Source organism: Musca domestica, unplaced genomic scaffold (assembly GCF_030504385.1).
Source record: "Musca domestica strain aabys unplaced genomic scaffold, Musca_domestica.polishedcontigs.V.1.1 32, whole genome shotgun sequence".
NCBI lineage: Eukaryota > Metazoa > Arthropoda > Insecta > Diptera > Muscidae > Musca > Musca domestica.
In genome coordinates this window covers 837,548-860,729 of record NW_026712311.1, presented here as the reverse complement: position 1 = coordinate 860,729, position 23,182 = coordinate 837,548, and the positions used below count along the sequence as shown (strand labels likewise).

General features: G+C 33.0%; 1 protein-coding gene across 1 annotated transcript in view; it reads left to right on the top strand.

Moving 5' to 3' along the window:
- Positions 1-23,182, top strand: part of LOC101901057 (tyrosine-protein phosphatase Lar) — an 898,201-nt gene that overhangs the window by 728,536 nt on the left and 146,483 nt on the right. Inside the window, exons 9-13 of the mRNA XM_059125202.1 lie at positions 10,965-11,201; positions 11,276-11,422; positions 11,534-11,667; positions 13,916-14,057; positions 16,049-16,072. Of these exons, the coding sequence (XP_058981185.1) occupies positions 10,965-11,201; positions 11,276-11,422; positions 11,534-11,667; positions 13,916-14,057; positions 16,049-16,072 (684 nt within the window). The remainder of the gene's footprint in view (positions 1-10,964; positions 11,202-11,275; positions 11,423-11,533; positions 11,668-13,915; positions 14,058-16,048; positions 16,073-23,182) is intronic.

Genomic DNA, 23,182 nt, shown 5'->3' with positions numbered 1-23,182 from the left:
TATCAAAAAATGCGGACTTGGCGACATTTCGAGGGGTAATATTAAAAAAAAAATATAAGAAAATCCACTATTTTGGGTTGGGTATTATTTGAAAAAATATTTTTTAAATACCCAACATTTTTAAATAATAGATTCATGGAAAAAGTATTTTTAGGAAAATCATTTTAAATTATTCACGATTACTGCGCACATTTTTCTCGGGTTAATATTTTTGCGAAGAATTACAAGGAAATTATTTCTCAACTATCGTTTAAAAAAAAAAATTGTTAAAACCTCAACACTCGTAAATAATTTTATTGAATTCGCCTAAAAGTATGCACCACACATTCAATCAGTAAAATTTTTTCTTCATATAAAAAATCAGAAATCTTCGTGGAATTTTTCTTGCCATTGAAAAAATCCTTCCCAATCCTCCCCAAGCCTTTTTTGTTGCATGGAAATGTACTCCGCTGATTCTAAGCTTTTCCATGTGCATTCTGATTTGCATTTCGCCTAAAAGTATGCACCACACACAGCCATTCAAAGAAAAAAAAATCCAAAACAAAACAAAAAACCCAATATAAAAATCCCATAAAATTTTGCAACTAAAAAATTCATCATCACTTTTACAATGCAATCAACTATCTTTGGCAATTTTATTGGAGATTTTATTTTTTTTCGCCTCTTACTTTTCAAACATTTCACCTTCGAAGCCCGTTCCCGCACATATAGCTCTTAAAAAAATTCAATGAATATTTAAAATACGGTTTCCTGAAATCCCCAAAGGCAAGTGATGGATTTAACTGAAAAAAATAACCATAAACGACGACCACTTGTTAAAACATTTGCTAGATAGCTGTGGGGGATAGGTGATGGGAGAGGCAGGAGGCAGGGGTTTTATTGTGCAAAAAAATAAAAACAATCGCTTGACAAATAAAAATAAAACAATGGGAAAAAAATCGCCGACCAACCAAACTAGGTTATTGATGTCTAAACAAGAACAAAAGTATTCAACCGTGACAGTAAAGATGAACAAATCAATCCGGTTAAAATCCGGACGACAGCAGCAGCAGTGGCAACAACAGCAATCGAAAATAAAATGTTTTTATTTTTATCTTTGCTGGTTTTTATTTTTTACGTCACCATGGGTTTGGAAAGCGTTTGGCGCGTGGCAGATAGCAGCGGTCATGCTGCCATTGTCGTCGTAACATTGATATGCCGTTTTCGAAATGCTGGCTGGCTGGGTGTTACATTGATGCCCTGACGGTGACGGTGATGATGATGGCATTTTCGGAAACAAAACTTAACACATCAATGGTCACAACAATTTTAGGGGGGTGTGTGTGTGAGAGACAGATACATAGATGTCAATAATGGTGTGATATTGGTGAGGCGTTGTAAACTATTACCAATCTAACATCGATGCTCTTCCCTTTCCTCTGCGCCTTAGATTTTTATGCGAAACGTGGTATGTTTTGTTGCAGAAGGAAATAAAAATAAAACAAATGTTAGTAAAAAAAAAAATAAAAAAAATTACACCTAGGTTCCGTTAGGGATCGGAATCGATATCAGCTGGGTAGATATGCCATTAAAATGATTTAAAAGGTCATCGTTAAAATTGTTATAAATTGTGGAGAAACAATCAAATGTTGCGGGACTCCCATGCCACATTCCACTGAAGAAGAAGAAGATGGGAAATCAATCACCAACCAATGACCATTTTTCATCTTTCTCTCCCTCTCTCTCTCTCCCCCCTCCCTGGTTCGCCATTAAATTTATATGTGGATTTTACAATGTATCACATAATGTTGCATATTTTAGGGGGTCACAATAAATACCACTCCAATGTCCAGCATGTGAATAAAATCAATACGGCATGGAACACATTATCCCTGCCCATGGCGTGTAAACATAATAAAAATGTGTTTACGTTTTACGTGTTGCCATTACAGTACTGCGGAATTTTGAGGCGTTTTATATTCTTGTCTCTAGTAAAATAGGATTTTTGGTTCTTCTCACACAGTGGGATGACACTTTGGCGATCATTATTTGGGAATATCGTATGAAGAAAAAAATCTCCTTTTTTTATTGCTCATTACAGTAAAAATTTTATGGGTGATGGCGCCTAAAAATATGGACCAAGTTTTTATTTTAGGCAATGAATAGAATTTTCTTTTTCAAAACCAGGTTAAGACAAATTCTTAAAAAGCAAAAAAAAATTCAAACTGAGATCTTGTTGTCGGAGATGGGCAATATCAATCCACTTCTTCTGCTACCTCCCTCACAAAACGTCAAAATTTTGTTCCAAACTTGGTACATCCTAATATTCTTATAAAGCTTAGATCAAGTTCGGAAACGGGCAATACCGGTCCACTCCTTCGGGTACCTCCCCAACAAAAGGTCAAAATATTTCAAATATTTGTATCAGTTCTAGGTCAGGTGCGAAAATGGAAAATATCGCTTCACTAAAATGCGATAAAATGCGAAGTAAACATCCGATTTTCTCCAATTTTCGGACACCACAATATTTCGGACAGCACAAAAATTTTCAAACAACACATAATCTAGTATGAAGATGAAATATGTAGGTCAGCTCCTTCTGGTACCTCTCCCACAAAGGGTCAAAATTTTGAATAGTTACAGCTCTTATAATTTGCCAAATATATATCGGATTCTGTTCAAATTTTACACCTCACAATATTTCTATCAACACATAATCTAGTGTAAAGATGAAATTTATAAGACCACTCCTTCTGGTACCTACCCCACAACCGGTCACAATTTTAAATTACTATGAAGTCCATAAAACACGAAATGAACATCCGATTATTTTCACACTTAGCACAACCCAATATTTCTGTTAGCTCAAGACCTGGCGTGAAGATGAAATATATCGGTCCACTCCTTCTAGTACCTCACCCACAAATTATAAAAATTTTGAATAACTAACTAATAACTTAAAACTTCTTAGTGAGCATCCGACTTCCTTAAAATTTCACACATACCACTATTTCTATTAGCACAAGATCTGGTGTGAAGATGATAGACATCGGCCCACCCCTTCTGGTATCACCCTGACAAAGGGTCACAATTTTCAATAATTATATCTCCCCCGTAAAGGGTCAACAGATCAAATATATCAAATTTCAGAATTTTATCTCTATCCCATTACGTAAGACCAAATTAAGTACCTTTCATACTATAGTACTCATTTGCAAATCCAGTAGCAGATACCAACGTAGACCCTAATATACAATTTGGAGATTTCAGCCTTATCCCTTCACCCAATACCATCTTTAGTACTATTTAGTACTTTTCGTACAATTCCAAAAACCAACTTCATATTTTGTCCACAGACACCAAGAGTGACATCCATATAAAATTGAAGAATTTTGTCTCTATCCCATCAACCATTACCAAATTTAGTACTTTTCGAACATTAATAGTACCATTTCCGAAACCAGCTCCATATTTCAATTTCAGATACTTCAAGAGACCTCAATATCAAATCTGAGGATTCCAGCCCTATCCCTTCACCTAATACAAATTTAGTAGCATTTAGTACTTGTTCGTACAAATATATACGATGTATTTCCAAAACCACCTCCATAATTCAATTTCAGATACCAACAGAGACGTCAATATCAAATTTGAGGATTTTAGCCCTATCTCTTCACCCAATACAAAATTTAGTACCATTTTGTACTTTTCGTTCAAATATAGGACGCATTTCCAAACCACCACCAAGTTTCAATTCCAATATCAAATTTGCGGTTACCAGCTCTGCTTCTTCCCCCAACGCCAAATATAATACAATTTAGTACCTTTCGTACAATTATAATAAGTACTTCTATATCTCAATTCCACATACCAACATTTAGCACTTTTCGTACAAATATAACCAAACACAGTTACTAATCTAATCTGAATATCAAATTTCAAAAGTTCAAATTTCAAAAAAAAAAACTCTTTGGTACAGCTATCCTGCACTCTTTCTGTGACCCTCAGAATTCAAGTTCATTCCGTTAGTACAATACATAGTATCGGACCCCCTTTAGTACGAATTTCCAAAAACCCAACCTTTTCACACATCTACGCATCAAGACTGACCCTTGCGCAAAATTTAAAGAGCTTCAGAGTTTCGTCTGGTCATTGATTCTCTGTTAGTTTCTTACTAACCTTTTAAACGTCATCTATTTTGCAAATTTAGTATTAATATTTAGTAGCATACTTATTTCTGTATATTCCCAAGCTCGTTTCGAACCTCTCTTATACTTCCTCAAACAATGCAAAAAAATATAATTAAATTATTATTTTGACCCCTTTAATTTAAAAAATAAAAACCATGGCCTACTTTTAGGTTTCGATTTTTTTGCTCCTTTTTACTTCAGGATTCTAGCCTCAGCCCTTTCATCCGGTCGTTGATTATCGGTCAGAGAGTTTTTTCACTATCCTTTTTTATGTCATCTATTCTGTAAATTTAATATTAACATTTAGTAGCATACTTTTAGGACCAAAATTATTAAATATCGGCTAACACATCAGAGGACTTTCTTTATATAGCCAAGCTCGTTTCGAACTTCTCTTCTACTTCCTCAAACAATGCAAAAAAAAAAAAACAAATTAATTTTTTGACCCCTTCAATTTAGAAAATAAAAACCATGGCATGCTTTGAGTTGTCGATTTTTTTTTGCTCCCACTTATTTTAAGATTCCCTTTCGTGTGGTCGTTGATTCTCAGTCAGTCAGTCATTTTTTTATTACCCTTTTTAATGTTATCTATTCTGTAATTTTAGTATTAATATTCAGTAGCATACTTTTGGGGGCAAAATTATTACAAATCAACGCTTCAGATGACTTTCTATATATTCCCATGGTCTCTTCTACTTCCTCAAACAATGCAAAAAAAAATAAAATAAATTAATATGTTGACCCCTTAAATTTAGAAAATAAAAACAATGGCATACTTTTAGGTGTCGATTTTGTTTGCTCCTACTTATTTCTGGATTCAAGTTTCTGGTGTTGATTCTCAGTCAGACAGTTATTTCACTACCCTTTCCAACACCATCTATTTTGTAAATTTAACATTAATATTTAATAGCATAGTTTTAGGTCCAAAATTTTTAAAAATCGGACAACACTTCAGGTGATTCTCATTTATATTCCCATGCTCGATTCGCAGCGACAACTTATACTCTACTCTGTCAAACAATGCAAAATTAAATTATATTTTAACTTAACTTGAATATAAAATATATAAAAAAATGAATATAAAAAATAAAAACCATGGCATACTTTTAGGTGCGGATTTTATTTGTTCCTACTTATTTCAAGATTCCAGCTTCAGCCGTTTCGTCTGGTCGTTGATTCTCGGTCAGAGAGTTTTTTCACTACCCTTTTTAACATCATCTATTCAGTAAATTTAATATTATTATTTAGTAGCATACTTTTAGGGCCAAAACTATTTAAAATCGACCAATACTCCAGGTGACTTTGTTTATGACCCATACACAATTTCTTTTCTTTTTTCTCAAACAATGCAAAAATAAGTTAAATTAAATTTGGGACCCCTAAACTAAAAAATTGTAAACCATGGCATACTTTTAGATGTCGATTTTACTTGCTCTCACAAAATTCTAGATTTAGCCTTTTCGCCTAACACTTCAGGTGACTTTTTCCCAAGCTCGTTTCGAAGCTCTTTTCTACTTTCTCAAACAATGCAAAAACAATTAAATTTAATTAATATTTTGACCCCTTAGTTAAAAAAAAAATAAAACCATGGCATACTTTTAGGTGTCGATTTTAATTGCCCCTATATATTCCAAAATTCTAGCTTCAGTCGTTTCCTCTGGTCGTTGATTCGCAGTCAGTCAATTATTTTACTACCTTTTTATACCGATATTGGCTGGGGATGTTCATTTTTTTAGAAAAACCGACCGATTCGTTTTAAATTATTTTTTTAGTTCACGATTTTGGCTAAGATATTCCTTGAGATAATATCTTGAAAATATCGATTATTGTAAGGCCTTCAATAATATTTTACCCTCCACCTTGGAAACGAGTTTTTATACCCTCCTAAAAATTGGTATTTGTTGAGCATAATGGGTTCTGGCTCCAGTGGCGAAACAATGGTACCTCCCGATATTTGGTATTTTTAATTTTTTGCCACATTTTCCCACGAATTTGTCTAAAAATTGGACTTGTGGGTCATAATGGTTTCTAATACTTCCTTTACCCTAAGGTGGAGGGTATTAAAAATCTGCCCTGCCAAACTTAATATTTTTTTTACTTGTTTTTTTTTTTTAATTTTTTATACCACATGATAGTCGCCCTACAATTTGTTTTTCTTATGCCTAAATGTATGCAATAAATTATTTTTTTAAATTTTTGTTTTATCAATTTATTACTAAGTTGTTGATAAACAAAAATCCCTTCCCCTCTTTTACTTCAAAGCAACACCAAATAGAATTCAATATTCTATTCCTTTTCTGAACACACATTGACTTGAGATTGATTGAAGGCATTGTCAGCATGTCAAGTGACCCTGTTTTGTTTGTTATTATTATTTATTAAAATTGTTCCATTTATCCATGTCTATGACAACTATTTACTTAATACTTTGCCAGATATTGTTTTAAGGAAAACTATTCATAAATTTATGGTCATCTCAAAACTATGCAATATTTTATTGTGTGCAAACATTGTGGGGCCACACACAAAGTATGCAATAAATTTAAAGTTTATTTACTGAAGATCAATATTTATATCCAAAATAAAATCGAAAGAAAAAAGAATCTTTTATTATAAAATTTTTATAGTTCATACCCCCACCCCAAAAGTATACAATGGAAATTCTACAAAACTTTACTACTTCTTGTGTTGTATGGATGTTGTTAAGATTTATTTTAAAATCGAAAAAACACGAGTTTTGTTTTATAACTTTCACATGTAAAGAAAAGTAAAAATTATAACTATTTATTGCTAAAGAAAAGAGTTTTTTTTTTTCTCATTTTTATGGCAATACATATTTTATGCAAAAAACAAACAACAAATTTCCGATAGCCTGGGTGCCTAAAAATGGTCACATGTTTTTGTCATAAATTTTCATATGCCCTTTGGAAATTCATATACGCACAACCGCACACACACACACACACATGCCAAATAATGTGTATTTCAGTAAATAAATATGTTGTTGCTGTTGTTGTTTTGTGCGTAACATGCTTGTTACTCTGACCAATATGTACTGACCGCATTTTATGTTGTAAAAACCAATTGATATATGTATGAGTGTGAGTGTGTGTGAGTATGTGTGTGTACAAACCTATATTGTTGGTATTTTGTTTGTTTTGTGTATACGTATGGCCTCTTTGACCACAAAACAGACGACTAGTTTTCATAAAATTATTGAATTTTTCCATTGGCAATAGCCAGCTGGCCGGTCAGGCAAGCCATGCATGTCGTTTGCCTTTTGTTGCTGCTGCTGCTGGTCAATAACCAAAAGCCTGAATGGTCGAGTGACTTGCTAGCCCGACCATCCAACCAGCCGGCCCCGTCAGCTGGGTGGGAAAATATTATCAAATATATATAAAAATTGATATATGGTTATGGTTATACATAAGTGCCTAAAAGTATACTTTAAAAATGAAAAATTCGTATCTATAGAAATTATGTCATAAACATTATTTTTAATAATATTTAACGTCGATACAAACGGAATGATAGAGAGCTACAGTGCAGGCCAAATAAAAGGGAAAAATTCAAAAAAAAAACAAAAAAAAACAGAATAGGTTTGGGAGTCCCTTTAGAAATATTTTTTAAGGCCCGCAATTATGGGTTGGAGAGTCACTATCGGAATATTTTTCAAAACCACTCGACTAGGTATCTGGATGTCTTTTCAGAATATTTAGAAAAAAAATAGGTCAGAGAGGTCTCTCAGTGATAAGGTAGGGTTTTTAGAAATTTGTATTAAATTATAAAGGGAAAAATTCGAAAATAACAGGAATAGGTTTGAGAGTCCCTTTGGAATTATTTTTTAACACCCACAATTATCGGTTGGAGAGTCGTTATGGAAATATTTTTCAAAACCAGTCGACTATGTATCTGAGAGTCCTTGAGGATGTCTTTTATGAATATTTAGAAAAAAAAAAAACAAAATTTAGGTCAGAGAGGTCTTCTAGTGATATGGTCGGGTTTTTGGACATTTTTTATTAAAATGGTACGAAAAGTACTAAAATGTACGAAAATACTTTTCAAAACCTCTCGGCCATATATCTGAGAGTCCTTGAGGATGTCTTTTATGAATATTTAGAAAAAAACAAAATTTACGTCAGAGAGGTCTTCCACTGATAAGATCGGGTTTTTGGAAATTTTTATTAAAAGGGTACGAAAAGCACTAAAATGTACTACAAATTTAATGCTTTGTTCCGGACAAACAAAATGAACTAGAAATATTTTTCAAAATCACTCGACTATGTATCTGAGAGTCCTTAAGGATGTCTTTTATGAATATTTAGAAAAAAACAACAAAATTTAGGTCAGAGAGGTCTTCCAGTGATAAGGTCGGGTTTTGGGAAATTTTTTATTAAAATTATACTTGTTACGGACAAACAAAATGAACTAGAATTCTATGATTTGAAAGGAGAGTCGCAGATACAGGATAAATGCACGGAAGAGTTTTTTGGAAATTCGTGATAAGGTCGGGTTTTTGGAAATTTTTTCAAAACCAAGCGACTAGGTATCTGAGAGTCCTTGAGGATGTCTTTTATGAATATTTAGAGAAAAAAACAACATTTAGGTCAGAGAGGTCTCCCAGTGTTGAGGTCGGATTTTTGGAAATTTTTATTAAAAGGGTTCGAAAAGTACTAAAATGTATTAAAAATGTAATACTTGGTTACGGACAAACAAAATGAGCTAGAATTCTAAAATTTGAAAGGTGAGTCACTGATGCAGGATAAATGCACCGAAGAGTTTTTGGAAATTCGTGATAAGGTCGGGTTTTTGGAAATTTTTATTAAAATGGTACGAAAAGTACTAAAATGTACGGAAATATTTTTCAAAACCACTCGACTAGGTATTTGAGAGTCCTCGAGGATGTCTTTTATGAATATTTAGAAAAAAAAAAACAAAATTTAGGTCAGAGAGGTCTCCCAGTGATAAGGTCCGGTTTTTTGGACATTTTTATTAAAATGGTACGAAAAGTACTAAAATGTACCAAAAATTTAATTCTTTGTTACGGGCAAAGAAAATGAACTAAAATTCTAAAATTTGAAAGGAGAGTCACTGATGCAGGATAAATGCACCGAAGAGTTTTTGGAAATTCGTGATAAGGTACTAAATATACGGAAATATTTTTCAAAACCACGCGACTAGCTATGTGAGAGTCCTTGAGGATGTCTTTTATGAATATTTAAAAAAAAAAACAAAATTTAGGTTAGAGAGGTCTCCCAGTGATAAGGTCCGGTTTTTTGGAAATTTTTATTAAAATGGTACGAAAAGTACTAAAATGTACAAAAAATGTAATTCTTTGTTACGGGCAAACAAAATGGACTAGAATTTGAAAGGAAAGTCACTGAAAACGAAAAGTTTTTGGAAATTCGTTATAAGGTCGAGTTTTTGGAAATTTTTATTAAAAGGGTACGAAAAGTACTAAAATGTACGGAAATATTTTACAAAACCACTCGGCTATGTATCTGAGAGTCCTTGAGGATGTCTTTTATGAATATTTAGAAAATAAAATAGCCCAGAGAGGTCTCCCAGTGATAACACCGGGTTTTTGGAAATTTTAATTAAAATGATACGAAAAGTACTAAAATGTACCAAAAATTTTAATACTTTGTTACGGGCAAACAAAATGGACTAGAATTTGAAAGGAAAGTCACTGAAAACGAAAAGTTTTTGGAAATTCGTTATAAGGTCGAGTTTTTGGAAATTTTTATTAAAAGGGTACGAAAAGTACTAAAATGTACGGAAATATTTTACAAAACCACTCGGCTATGTATCTGAGAGTCCTTGAGGATGTCTTTTATGAATATTTAGAAAATAAAATAGCCCAGAGAGGTCTCCCAGTGATAACACCGGGTTTTTGGAAATTTTAATTAAAATGATACGAAAAGTACTAAAATGTACCAAAAATTTTAATACTTTGTTACGGGCAAACAAAATGAACTAGAATTCCAAAATTTGAAACGATAAATGCAGGATAAATGCACCGAAGAGTTTTTGGAAATTCGTGATAAGGTCGGTTTTTTGGAAATATTTATTAAAAGGGTACGAAAAGTACTAAAATGTACGGAAATATTTTTCAAAACCACTCGGCTATGGATCTGAGAGTCCTTGATGATGTCTTTTATGAATATTTTGACAAAAAAACAAAATTTAGGTCAGAGAGGTCTCCCAGTGATAAGGTCGGGTTTTTGGAAATTTTTATTAAAACGGGTACGAAAGGTACTAAAATATACTAAAAATTTAATACCTTGTTACGGACAAACAAAATGAACTAGAATTCTAAAATTTGAAAGGATAAATGCAGGATAAATGCACCGAAGAGCTCTTGATAGTCTTAATAAACAAAAAAAAATCTTTTCTGATTCCATGTATCCTGCCAATACTGTACTGCATCATAATTTATGATATTAAGCAATTTTAAATGACCACCAGTGACACCAATATCAACCACGAACATTGATTTACGATGCCGATACACACAGGCTTTGGCTAAAATCAAGTGTCACAGGGAAAAATATCTCTTCCTTTATTTAAATGGCCACGAGTATTTCTTTTTTTATCATCCACATTATCATCATCATCATCACAGGCAATATTATGACGATGATGATGATGATATTGTTGCTGTTGTTGGCCCGGATTGACAACATAATATCTGGCAACCATTACTCTTTGGTTTTATAAAATTTAATGTTTTTTACACAACCAGAATTGATTAAATTTCCATTTTTTTTTTTATTTTCCGTTTTCCCTTCACAGGTGGTCTACAAATTGAAAACAGTCGTGAAGAGGATCAAGGCAAATACGAGTGTGTTGCGGAAAATTCTGTGGGCACTGAACATTCAAAGGCCACTAATTTATATGTGAAAGTACGACGGGTATCGCCAACCTTTTCGCGGCCGCCAGAGCCCATCAATGAGGTTATGTTGGGTTCGAATTTGAATCTGTCCTGTATTGCTGTTGGTTCCCCCATGCCGCATGTGAAGTGGATGAAGGGTGAGTTTTATTAGACCTCCGAAAATATTTAAGAATATTTTATTATTTGTTTTTTTTTTTTTTTTTCCCAATAGGTGCCCAAGATTTGACACCCGAAGATAATATACCCATTGGCCGTAACATTTTGGAATTGACAAACATACAACAAAGTGCTAATTACACATGCATAGCCTCATCGTCATTGGGCCAAATCGAAGCCGTTGCCGTGGTCAAAGTTCAATGTAGGTCAAATGTTTGTTGTTGTTGTTGAAATAATGGAATGTGGAAAATGTTGAATGTTTTGTGTTTTGTTTTTTTTTTTTTTGTATTTGTTTTTCTCTCTCTTTCTATAGCCTTGCCCACTGCACCCACAGACATAACAATTTCCGAAGTGACAGCCACCTCTGTACGCCTCGAGTGGTCTTACAAAGGCCCAGAAGATTTACAGTATTATGTGATACAATATAAGCCCAAAAATGCTAATCAGGTAAGAGGGAAAGGGACAAGAACATTAAAATAGAATTATTATATAACGAAATTAATAAGAAAATTATTTTATTATTTTTTTTTTTTTTGTAAAATTTACAAAAAGGATATAAAAAATTATTTTACATTTTAAAATTTATTTTTTTATTTATATATATTATTATTATTATTTTTTTTTTTTTTTTGAAAATTTACAAAAAAATATTTTTATTAAAAAAGATATTTTATAAAACATTATAAAATTAGAGCCCAAAAAAGAAGAGCCCAAAAGAGCCCAAAAAAGAAGTTTGCATCGAGGGCAATTCCCCCCTGTTCAACATTTTTGGAAATTTTCAAGTTAATAATCTTAGAAATCCATGCATTTTAGGAATATACCGGAACTTTTAATTTTTACATCGAGGGCCTTTCCCTTCCTCTTGCACACTTTTGGAAATTTCCGAATTAAGAATCCTCGGAATCCATGCATTTTAGGAATATTAACCCTCAAGCGAGTCAACTAAGGGGTCTTTTTGGTCCTTTTTTGGAAATATGGCTAAAAACTCGCTATAAACGGAATCCCAGCAAGTCAAAATATTCCACAAAATTATTTGCCATAAAATTCTACTGTAGGACCTAGGAGACTTCCATAGCCTAAATCTTACCTAAACGTCCGGAATTCATATAAATTTAAAACTCATTTTTGGGTTAAAGTCATACTTTATGTGAGTTTATGTAAAAATCACCAACAAAGCATCATTTCAGAAAGGTGAAGTCAAAAACAAAAATATTCCTCATCCAATTTTACTAAAAGTCACCAAAGAAAAGAAATTGCTATTTACACTGTGTTACAAAAAAAAATTACATCAATGTTTCCAAAGAAAACCACGAAAAATATTCCCTAATTTTTTGAAAAATTTTTCATCGGACTTTTTTCGAGTTGACGCCTGAAAGTAACGTAAAATTTCGTTTTAGGCGGAAAGTGTCAAAAGAAGAAATGTTTTGCACAAAATTTCACTATAAGTCTTAGAATAAACCATATATGCAGGTGCAATAGTTTTTATGAAAAATACATTCGAAATTTATGTACTAAAATTGAAAATGATGTCTTTGCTTTTTTTAATGTTAATTTAACACGTATCCAATCCGCGTCAAAATCTCCCTTTAAACTTCATTTTTCGAAAAAAGTTTGAAAGTATGAATTATTCTAGATCAATTTTCATTGTAAGTCTCTGAGCAAAAGAAGTTTGTATAGTTAATATGTGCCTTGAAAAAATACCATAAATTTTTTGTTAATAAAAAACCTAGTTTATTTCTGAAAAATATAGCACTTGTTTTCAAATCCCTGCAGATTTTTTTTATTATTTCACTATACAAAAGCCAGTCTGACTTGTGGAAAAATGTCAAATGCACTTGATACTACTCGTTTTCAAATCAAAATATCAAAGGTGTTTCGGGTTCTTTGGCTAAATGCTCGTATAGGCCCCATATTACATTACGTCCCGATATTTTGACAATTTTAGTGGCGTTATTCACCCGAATCGTACCTCGTATTCGAGATTTGTGATGGGTACTACAACATATGCCTAAAAATTTCGTTCCATGTCATCGTATAGCCCCCATATAAAGGTACCTCCCGATATTTGGTATTTTGATGATTTTAGCGGCAATATTCACGCGAATTGTTTTAAATTTCATATTCGAAGTTTGTAATGGGTAGTACAGCCTATGCGTAGAAATTTCGTATTCAGGTCCACGTCTTCGTATAGCCTCCATTTAAGGGCACCTCCCGATATTCGGTATTTTGATGATTGCTTTTAGCGACATTATTCACCCGAATATGCCAAAAAAAATTCTTATTCAAATCCACGTCTTTGTATAGCCCCCGTATAAAGGTATAGGCTATTTGTCACATTTTCTTTTTTTGCTTTTTTTAAATTTTTCAAGTTTCTTCCATATTTATTTTTTTTTTAAATAAAATTTAATAATTTAAATTAAAATATTATCTCTTTTTTGACAAACAAATAATTTAAAAAATATACAAAAAAAAAAATAAATAAAATGTACACATATTTCCAAATAAAAAAAAATAAAATAAAATGTTAGAAATTCATTTTTTACAAAAAATGAAAATAAAGTAAAAAATTAAAAATATTAATTTTTCACTTTATTTTCATTTCAAAGTTTATTTTATTTATTTATTTATTATTTAATATTTTTTTTTCTTTTTTTTGGAAATATTCTAATTTATATATCCCATTTTCAAATTTCAGGCCTTTAGCGAAATCAGTGGCATCATAACCATGTACTATTCGGTACGAGCATTGAGTCCCTACACAGAATATGAATTCTATGTGATAGCTGTAAATAATATTGGTAGAGGACCGCCATCGATACCAGCGACTTGTACCACTGGTGAGACAAGTAAGTAGTCCAAAATCCAAATTAACAATTATGAAAAAAATAATAACAAAATGGGGTAATTATAGTTTTTAAGGATTTAAATCTTAAAAAAAATAGGAACCAATTTTAGAGAAAAAAATGTTTGAGAAAGAAATGTGGCTTCGAATTCTATGACCTTTTTTCCCTCAAAAACGGCCTTTTGAAACTCTGGTATTTTTTTTTTTCTATTAAAATAAAAGTAACAAAATGGGAAAAATAATAGATTTTAAGGATTTAAATCATTCAAATAATTAAGAAAAAATTAAAAAAAAATTAGAGAAAAAATGTGTCTTCGAATACTAAGACTTTTTTCCCTCAAAATCAGGCCTTTGAGATTTTGGTATATTTTTTCTATGCGGAAAATCTCGTCTGAGTCATTGAAAATATTTTTTTTTCGCAGGAAAAAGGCTCTGGTATTTTTTCCATTAAAATAAAATAACAAAACGGGAAAAATAATATGTTTTAATGATTTAAATCTTCCAAAACAAAATTAAGAAAAAAAATTTAGAAGAAAAACTTGGCTTCGAATACTATGCCTTTTGTCCCTCGAAAAGGGACTTTTCAGGCTCTAGTATTTTTTTCTATAAAAATAAAAATAACAAAAATGGGAAAAATAATAGATTTTAAGGATTTAAATCATTCAAAAAATTTAATAAAATTAAAAAAAAAATTGGAAAAAAATGTGTCTTCGAATACTAAGATTTTTTTTTCCTCAAAAGCGGGCCTTTGAGATTTTGGTATTTTTTTCTATGCGGAAAATCTGGTCTCAGTCATTGAAAATATTTTTTTTTTCACAGGAAAAGGCTCTGGTATTTTTTCTATTAAAATAAAATATTTTTTCTATTAAAAAAAAAAAAGAAAAAAAAAATAGAAAAAAATGGCTTCGAATACTATGCCTGTTTGTCCCTCGAAAAGGGACTTTTCAGGCTCTGGTATTTTTTTCATTTAAAATAAAAATAACAAAATGGGAAAAATAATAGATTTTAAGGAATGAGATTTTGGTTTTTTTATATTAAAATAAGAATAACTCAATGGGATAATAATAGATTTTAAAGACTTAAATCTTCCAGGATTTTGAGATTTTTGTATTTTTTTCTATGCGAAAAATCTGGCCTGTCACTTTTTTTTTTTTTTTTTTTTTTTGAGGAAAAAATGTGTCAATGACTTTTGGGGCTCTGGTATTTTTTTATTAAAATAAAAATAACAAAATGGGAAAAACAATAGATTTTAAGGATTTAAATCTTCCAAAAAAAAATTAAGAAAAAAATTAGAGGAAAAAAGTATGGCTTCGAATACTAGATCGTTTTTCCCTCAAAAACAGACTTTTGAGATTTTGGTATTTTTTTCTATGCGAAAAATCTGGCCTCAGTCACTGAAAATATTTTTTTTTCGGTGAAAAAATGTGTCAGTGATCATTTTTTCCTTCCAAGACATGTATTCTCTTTGAATTGTGGTATTATTAATATTTTAGTGTCCTTTGAAAGTTAGAAACTATTTTGATATTTAGAACTATATGAGGGTAATTTATCAGCCATTTTAAGAGATTTTTTATACTTTCAAAACTTTATTTAATGTTTACAACATAAATATTTCACAGCATATATTCATGGTTTCCCTTTTTTTCTCTTCCTTCTCTTTTCATGGTGGCGCAAACATAAAAAGGATTTTATTTCCAATTTTTTTCTTTAGTTGTTTCAGTGTTTTTTTTTTTTTTTTGCTTTTTTTTCTCATTTTTGTGGTTTTATTTTGTCATAAAATTTATGGCCATTATTATCATTTAAGTTTCATTATGAGTTGCTCTCTTTTTCTCCTTCTGTTTTTTTTTCTTCAACATCTTCTTGAAACAATCCACTCAAAAAGTCATATATATTTTTTTCTCTTTCTTCCCCGATTTTTTTTCTCTTCAAATTTCCAAACGCGACCACATGGCATGATATATATAATTTACATTGCCATATATTTAGGCGATTTTACATATGGTGGAGCAAGTAAGTATCCTTTACATTGATATCATATTGTTTCTCTTTCTCTGTAATATTTTTCACCCACACACACATACATATATACCAAAAGATTTTCACACATGTTGTGCCAAGGAAACTGCCATACTTAAGAGTGGCCCATAAAAAAAAGTTTGAATTTTTATTATGGCATTTCAGTTGGATGTGCCCACCACCCCCTCCCCTCCCGTTCTCTGTGTGTAGTTAAGCCATTTCTGCTTTCAATGCTTTTATTTAACTACCTGTCATTAAGTTAAAACACTCTAAAAGCTTTTCCCGTTTTCTTTTTTTTTTTTTTTCTCTTCTCAACTCCTTCTTCCTTTCTCTCTCGGTCCGTGTTTTTTGCCTCCTTGGAGGACAATCGTCTTTAGTTTAAATTTCTTTGGAGTCTCTGCATCTGTGTCTGTGTGGTATGGTATGTCATAAAGATGCGACTATATATGGACACACTTATGCTTTCATATCGTCAATGATTTTCAATAGGAAATACAAAACGATGGAGAAGAGAGGAAATGGGGGAAAGAGAAAGAAGTGGGCAATAAATGCAGCAAGTTATTGCAATTTAAACGGCAATGAAACTACTAACTAGAACAATGGGAAAAGGATTTATTTGCAAAGGGTTGTTGGATTGGAGAGATAGTATTGGAGGGTCCTCCCTCTAGAAAAGAAGTGGTAACTTAGGAATCCCTATATACGAATTCTATATACAAAAAGTTTCTAAAGGTCCGGTCGCTAAACCAATTCCTCTATACATGAATATCTATTAAAAATACATCTTCATTGGAAGTTGGAAGAAGTATCCCACCTCAGAGTGTGTTTCTTCAGGGTGAGATGAAAAAATTAAAACCAATTTCAGACCACTGTCATTTCTAAGCCACTCGTCCGACAGCTGTTAAAATTATTCCAGTGACAGCTCAATATATTGTTTACAAACGTACAAAAGCATTTTGGTGAGAATTTTTAGAAAAAAAGTCATTCGAGATGGAATTCAAGCCTGATAGTGGGATTTCTTTATATTTGGCTGGAAAACCATGAGTGGCTATCGTTAGAGCTCTTCAGCATTTAAATGAGAAAAAATATTTTGAGTCTCTTACCATCGCCCTTTACCGTGATACTGGTAGCGTAGCCCAACGTCAAGGAAAATGGACGGAAGAAAGAAGCAACATCAGCAGAAATGATTCGGAAAGTAAAGAAGCGACTTGATCGAAACCCACATCGCTGTGGCCGAAAAAATTCCCTTAATGCGCCGCCATAACAGCCGATGGTCGCTCTCCGCTCGTATCAATCGACCGTGGCATCAGAATAAATGCTGAATATTATGGCGAAAATATTTTGGAGGGTGTATTAAAGCCTTGGGCATGCAAACATTTTGGCCGCAGACCTTAGACATTCCAACAGGACTCAGCACAATCGCACTCAGCACGTGCCACCCAAAAATGGTTACAAAATGAGGTTCCTTGCTTCATTTCCAGCGCACAATGGCCACCAATATCTCCGGATACCAATCCTTTGGATTATTGTGTCTAGAGTATTTTGGAAAGCAAGGTTGGCACTAAAAATTACCAAAGTGTCGATCACCTCAAGCTGCGTGTGACGTTTTCATTGGCCATTTGAAGGCCATAATTTGTGCCAAAGGTGACCAATTCGAACCAATCTAAACTTATTCTAAAATTTGATGCTATTTCCGACATTTTTTGCTTTCATCCAAAAAAAATTTAAAAAAAAAATGTAAAAATTATGGCGTTTGACTTTGTTGCAGGTTTTTTTTTTTATTTCACCCTGGTTGCTAAGCGATTTTTTTTAGACTTTACTTTTCACATCTCAATTATATAACCCTATTCGGATTGAATTTACCTAGAGTTTTTGCCAAAGAAATACTCTTAAAAGATTATTTTACAATTGTATATTAACAATTGGATATATTTCGTAAAATCTCACGAATGGTGATCCTTTTGTGTGTGTATGTGTCCACATGAAAATACAAAGGTTGGTTAAAAAAAAGTGCTATTGAATTTTGATCCAGACAGGCTCTCTGTGTGGGGCCTTTAAATCTAGTGCTCCAGGCTGAAGCTGAGTCTTTAAATTTTGTTTAAGAGTCACTCTTGGTCCGAAGGGGTCACAGATAAGGCTGGGTATTAAAATGAACTAAATAGGGTACAATTTTTATTTCCGGAAGCAGTAGAGCTAGATCTCCTAAATTGAGGGTCACTGATGGAGTGTATGATAGATGTACCAAGAGGTTTTTGGAAATTCGCTCGATAAGTGTACGAAAAGTGCATTTGGTACCATTTCATATCATGAGAACGGTTAGGGCTAAAAACTGCAAATTTGGAATGGCAAACAAGGTTGAGGAGTAGAGTCGCTGTAAGAAGGTGGTTTTGGAAGTATGTACTCACGTAGACGAAAAGTACTAAACGGTACTAAATTTTGATTTTGATCCAGGCAGTTGTCTCTGTGGGGCCTTTAAATCCCGAGCTCCAGGCAGAAAATTGTAATAGGTACAATTTGGTATAATGAGAACGGTTAGGGCTAAAAACTGAAAATTTTGAATGGTAATCAAGGTTGAGGAATAGAGTCGATGTAAGGAGGTATTTTGGAAGTGTGTACACATATATACGAAAGGTACTTAACTGTACTAAATTTAGTACAATTTGTGTTTGGAGGAATGGATGAAGCTGAAATACTGAAACTTGAGATTGAGATTACTGGCGCAGTATAGGATTGGGGTATGGAGGAAGTTATCGAAATGTGTACTTATGTGCACGAAAAGTACTAAATTTGGTACTATTTCGATTTGGGTGAACCGATAGAGGTGGAATACTGTTGCATTGTGTTATTGGGGTATGTTGTAAGTTTTTGGACATCGTACTTATGTGTACTAAATGGTACTTATTTTGGTACAATTTTAATTTGGAGGAACGGAGGGAGCTGGTACACAAAAATTTGAAATTAACATTTCTTGCGGAGTGTAGGACTGGGATATAGAGGAAGTTTTCGAAATTTGTACTTATGTGCACGAAGAGTACTACATGGCACTAAATTTGGTACAATTTCGATTCAGGTGGAAAGGTGAACTATTGCATTGTAGGATTGGGTTATGTAGTAAGTTTTGGAAATTCGTACTTATGTGTACTATATGGTACTTATTCTGGTACAACTTTGACTTGGAGGAACTGATGGAGCTGGAATCCTGAAATTTGAAATTAACAATAATGACGAAGTATAGGATCGGGATATGAAGTTTTCGAAATATGTACTTATGTGCACGAAAAGTACTAAGTAGTGATCCGATAGAGCTAGAATTCTGAAATTTAGAAATAAGATTACTATTGCATTCTAGAACTGGGGAATGAAGGTAGTTTTGGAAATCCGTACTTATGTGTACTAAATGGTACTAAATTTGGTACAATTTAAATTTTATGAGAACCAATAGAGGTGAAATCCTGAAATTTGATGTAGGTAGTTATGGAAAATTTCTACTTAATTTGGTACAAAAAATTGTACAAATTTGTACTAAATTTGGTACATTTTGGATTTTGTTTTGAACCAATAGAGTTGGTATCCCAAAAAATTGTAAATAAGAGTGTAGGATTGGGATGTGTAGATAATTTTGGAAATTTGTACTTATATGTACTAAATTTGGTACAATTTGGATTTGAGTGAACCAAAAGAGCCGGTATCCTACAAAATTGGAAATAAGATAACTGTCGGAATATTGGGATAGGATGTATAGGTTGTTTTGTACTTATACGTACTAAAATGTACTAAATTTAGTACAACTGAATTTGTGCGATCCAATAATAGGGCTGAAATCCTGAAGTGTAGGATTGGGATATGTACTAAATAGTACTATATATTTTCTCCAATATGTATTTGAGCAAAGGGGTGGAATCCTGAAATTTGGAATTTACATATTGCGGGAGTGTTAGACTGGGATAAGTACGGAGCTTTGAAAATTCGTACAAATATAGCAAATTTTGTACAAATAGGATTTGAGTGAACCTATAGAGCTGAAGTCCAGAAATTTGGTATTATTTTTGGAAATAAGTACTACAATGGTACAAAAGGTTATAAATGGTACAAAATTTAGTATTGAATGTACGGATAGAGTTGGATTTCCGAATTTTGGTGTGGTGTCAGAATTTTCGTCCATCGATTTTTCCGCATACAAAGTATTGGGTATTTGCTGGTCGGAAATAATTAAAAAGCGCAACAAAAATGATGTCTTTTTTTAGAATGTAGTATAGAAGCATGGCATGGCTCAACAAATCGATAAATTCCTTTATTGTATTTTTTTTTTTTTTTCAAAGGCCCCATTATATTTAGGCCTCTTCCCTCCTCGATTTCGTATTTTTCGAATCAATTTCACAAAAGTCTTGATAAACACTTTAGGATTATACTTTTACGGTTCACATAAATGCATGCATTGCGTATGTATGCGTGCATATATCTACGATTCATGCATTCGTACTTCCGGCTTTCATACTACTGCAGCAAGGCAGGGTAAATGCAATGCATTTGCCGTTTTCGAAACGATTGTAAAATTTCCCGTAACGAGTCTCAATAAACGTATATTATGACCAAGAAGATTATTGTATTAACATTTTTGCAGCTGTTGATACTTTTCGGTCGGTATGATGATGATATTGTTATTGTTGTTGTTTGGTATTATTGTTTTTTTCCGAAATTGGATGGACTTTCATTATGTAAAGTGCAGCCATGGCAAAGAGATGGACATAATATCTATGGGAAAAATCAATAAATTTTATTTGGGATTGAAAAGGGTATTTTCTGGACCTCAAATTTTGTTCGTGAAGATAAGATAGATCAGAAAAATTAAAATAAAATTAAAAAAAAAATAAAAAGCAGAAAGTTTGGCCGGGCCGAACTTTCAACGAATTTGGCAATTCTCAAAAACAATAAAATCCGCTAGAAATTCTGTAAAAATCTTAAAAATATACCGAATATAGGGAGGTCCTGACATATGGGGCTTATACGAAGGCGTGGACCTGCACAGACAATTTTCTGTCTTAGGCTGTAGTATTCATTGCGAACTTGAAATACCAAATTCGAAACAATTCCGCTGAATAATATCGCTAAAATCATCAAAATACCGAATATCGGGAGGTACCGTTATATGGGGGCTATACGAAGACGTGGACCTGCACAGACAATTTTCTGTCTTAGGCTGTAGTATCCATTGCAAACTTTAAATACCAAATTTAAAATAATTCCGGTAAATAGTGTCGCTAAAATCATCAAAATGCCGAACATGGAAGGTACCGTTATATGGGGGCTATACGAAGACGTGAACCTGCACACACAATTTTCTGTCTTAGGCTGTAGTGTTCATTGCGAACTTCAAATACCAAATTTGAAACAATTCCGGCAAATAGTGCCGCTAAAATCATCAAAATACCGAATATCGGAAGGTTCCCCTATATGGGGGCTATACGAAAGCGTGGACCAGCACAGACAGTTTTCTGTCTTAGGCTGCAGTATTCATTGCGAACTTCAAATACCAAATTTGAAACAATTCCGGCGAATAATGTTGCTAAAATCATCAAAAAACCGAAAATCGGGAGGTGGCGTTATATGGGGGCTATACGAAGCCATGGACCTGCACAGACAATTTTCTGTCACAGACTGTAGTATTCGTTGAGAATTTCAAATGCCAAATTTGAAACAATTCCCGTGAATAATGTCGCTAAAATCATCAAAATACCGAATATCGGGAGGTACCCTTATATGGGGGCTATACGAAGGTGTGGACCTGCACAGACAATTTTCTGTCTTAGGCTGTAGTATCCATTACGAACTTCAAATACCAAATTTGAAACAGTTTCGGTGAATAATGTAGCTAAACTCATCAAAATACCGAAAATCCGGAGTTACTGGTTTATGGGGGCTATACGAAAAGGTGGACCTTCATGGGCCATTTACGAACTTAATCTGCATACTAGAAAAATAAACATGTGTGCAAAATTTTAGCCTTCTATCTCAATTCGTTCGAAAGATAGCGTGATTACAACAGACAGACAGTGAGAGGGACAGACAGACAGACGGACATCACTAAATCGACTTAAAATTTTACACTTTGGGTTCTTTGTGGGTTGATAACCTCCTCTCAAAAACAGTCCGTCATAAAAACTTTCCCTCTAAATTGTAAGGCTTTTGAATAGAATTGAGTTGGCCATGGAACAAATTTTTACATGGTGCAGGATATAAAAATTCAGGCTGTTCGAACTTAATATAGTTTTTACTTTTTTTTACAAAAAAAAAAAAACTCTTCTCAGATATTAAATTTTGTTCAGCAACTTAATTTTTGATAACTTCTTATTTTCGAACATTTTATTTTCAAAACCTTTAGTTAATTAAAAGTTATTCTATTGCCTACATTATGGCTGAAAAGATCATAGGTTGTGGGGTAGTTCTCCCTTGCCCTTTTACATCTGTTTGCCGTTCTCGTCTATTTGAACCAACCACATTTGGCTGTGCAAAAATGTTTCCTCATTTAATTCCGCTCATGAATGTTTATGAAATATATTTTTGCTTTTGGTTATTGCTTTTAATTAAGTCAGCTTAAACAGTTATTGTCGGCGTTTCGACGTCGTTACTGTTGCTCCTGCTTTGTTTTGTGGTTCCTTTTCGCATTGCTTGGTTATTTTTGCTCAAAAGTAAATACAATTGTAGAACATTTTGGCTATTGTTATGCGTTGTTTGTTTTTACAGTTTGACCCACCTCCCTGACTTTCTCACCTCACTCCACCCCAGGCCCTGGCATCTGCTGGGTCATGCCATGGCGTTGATTTGTTCAATTCCGCCAAATGGTTTAGCCAAACAAAAAAACTTTTATTACTTTAATTCAAGGTTAAGCACCTCCTTAAGGCAAAAGCTTATTGCCTTGAAAGTGTTGGTGTATAAAATTTAATTTCAAAATTTCGAGAAGGGGGAGGGGGAGGTTCCGTGACTGGCTGTTTTTGGAAAATGAAATACATTTTAATGAAGTTCCAAAAATTTTATAAGAGCATTAATGAGTCGTGGAGAATATGGCGAAGGAGGAGGAGGAGAAGCAGGGATGCTGCTCGATACTCTCCG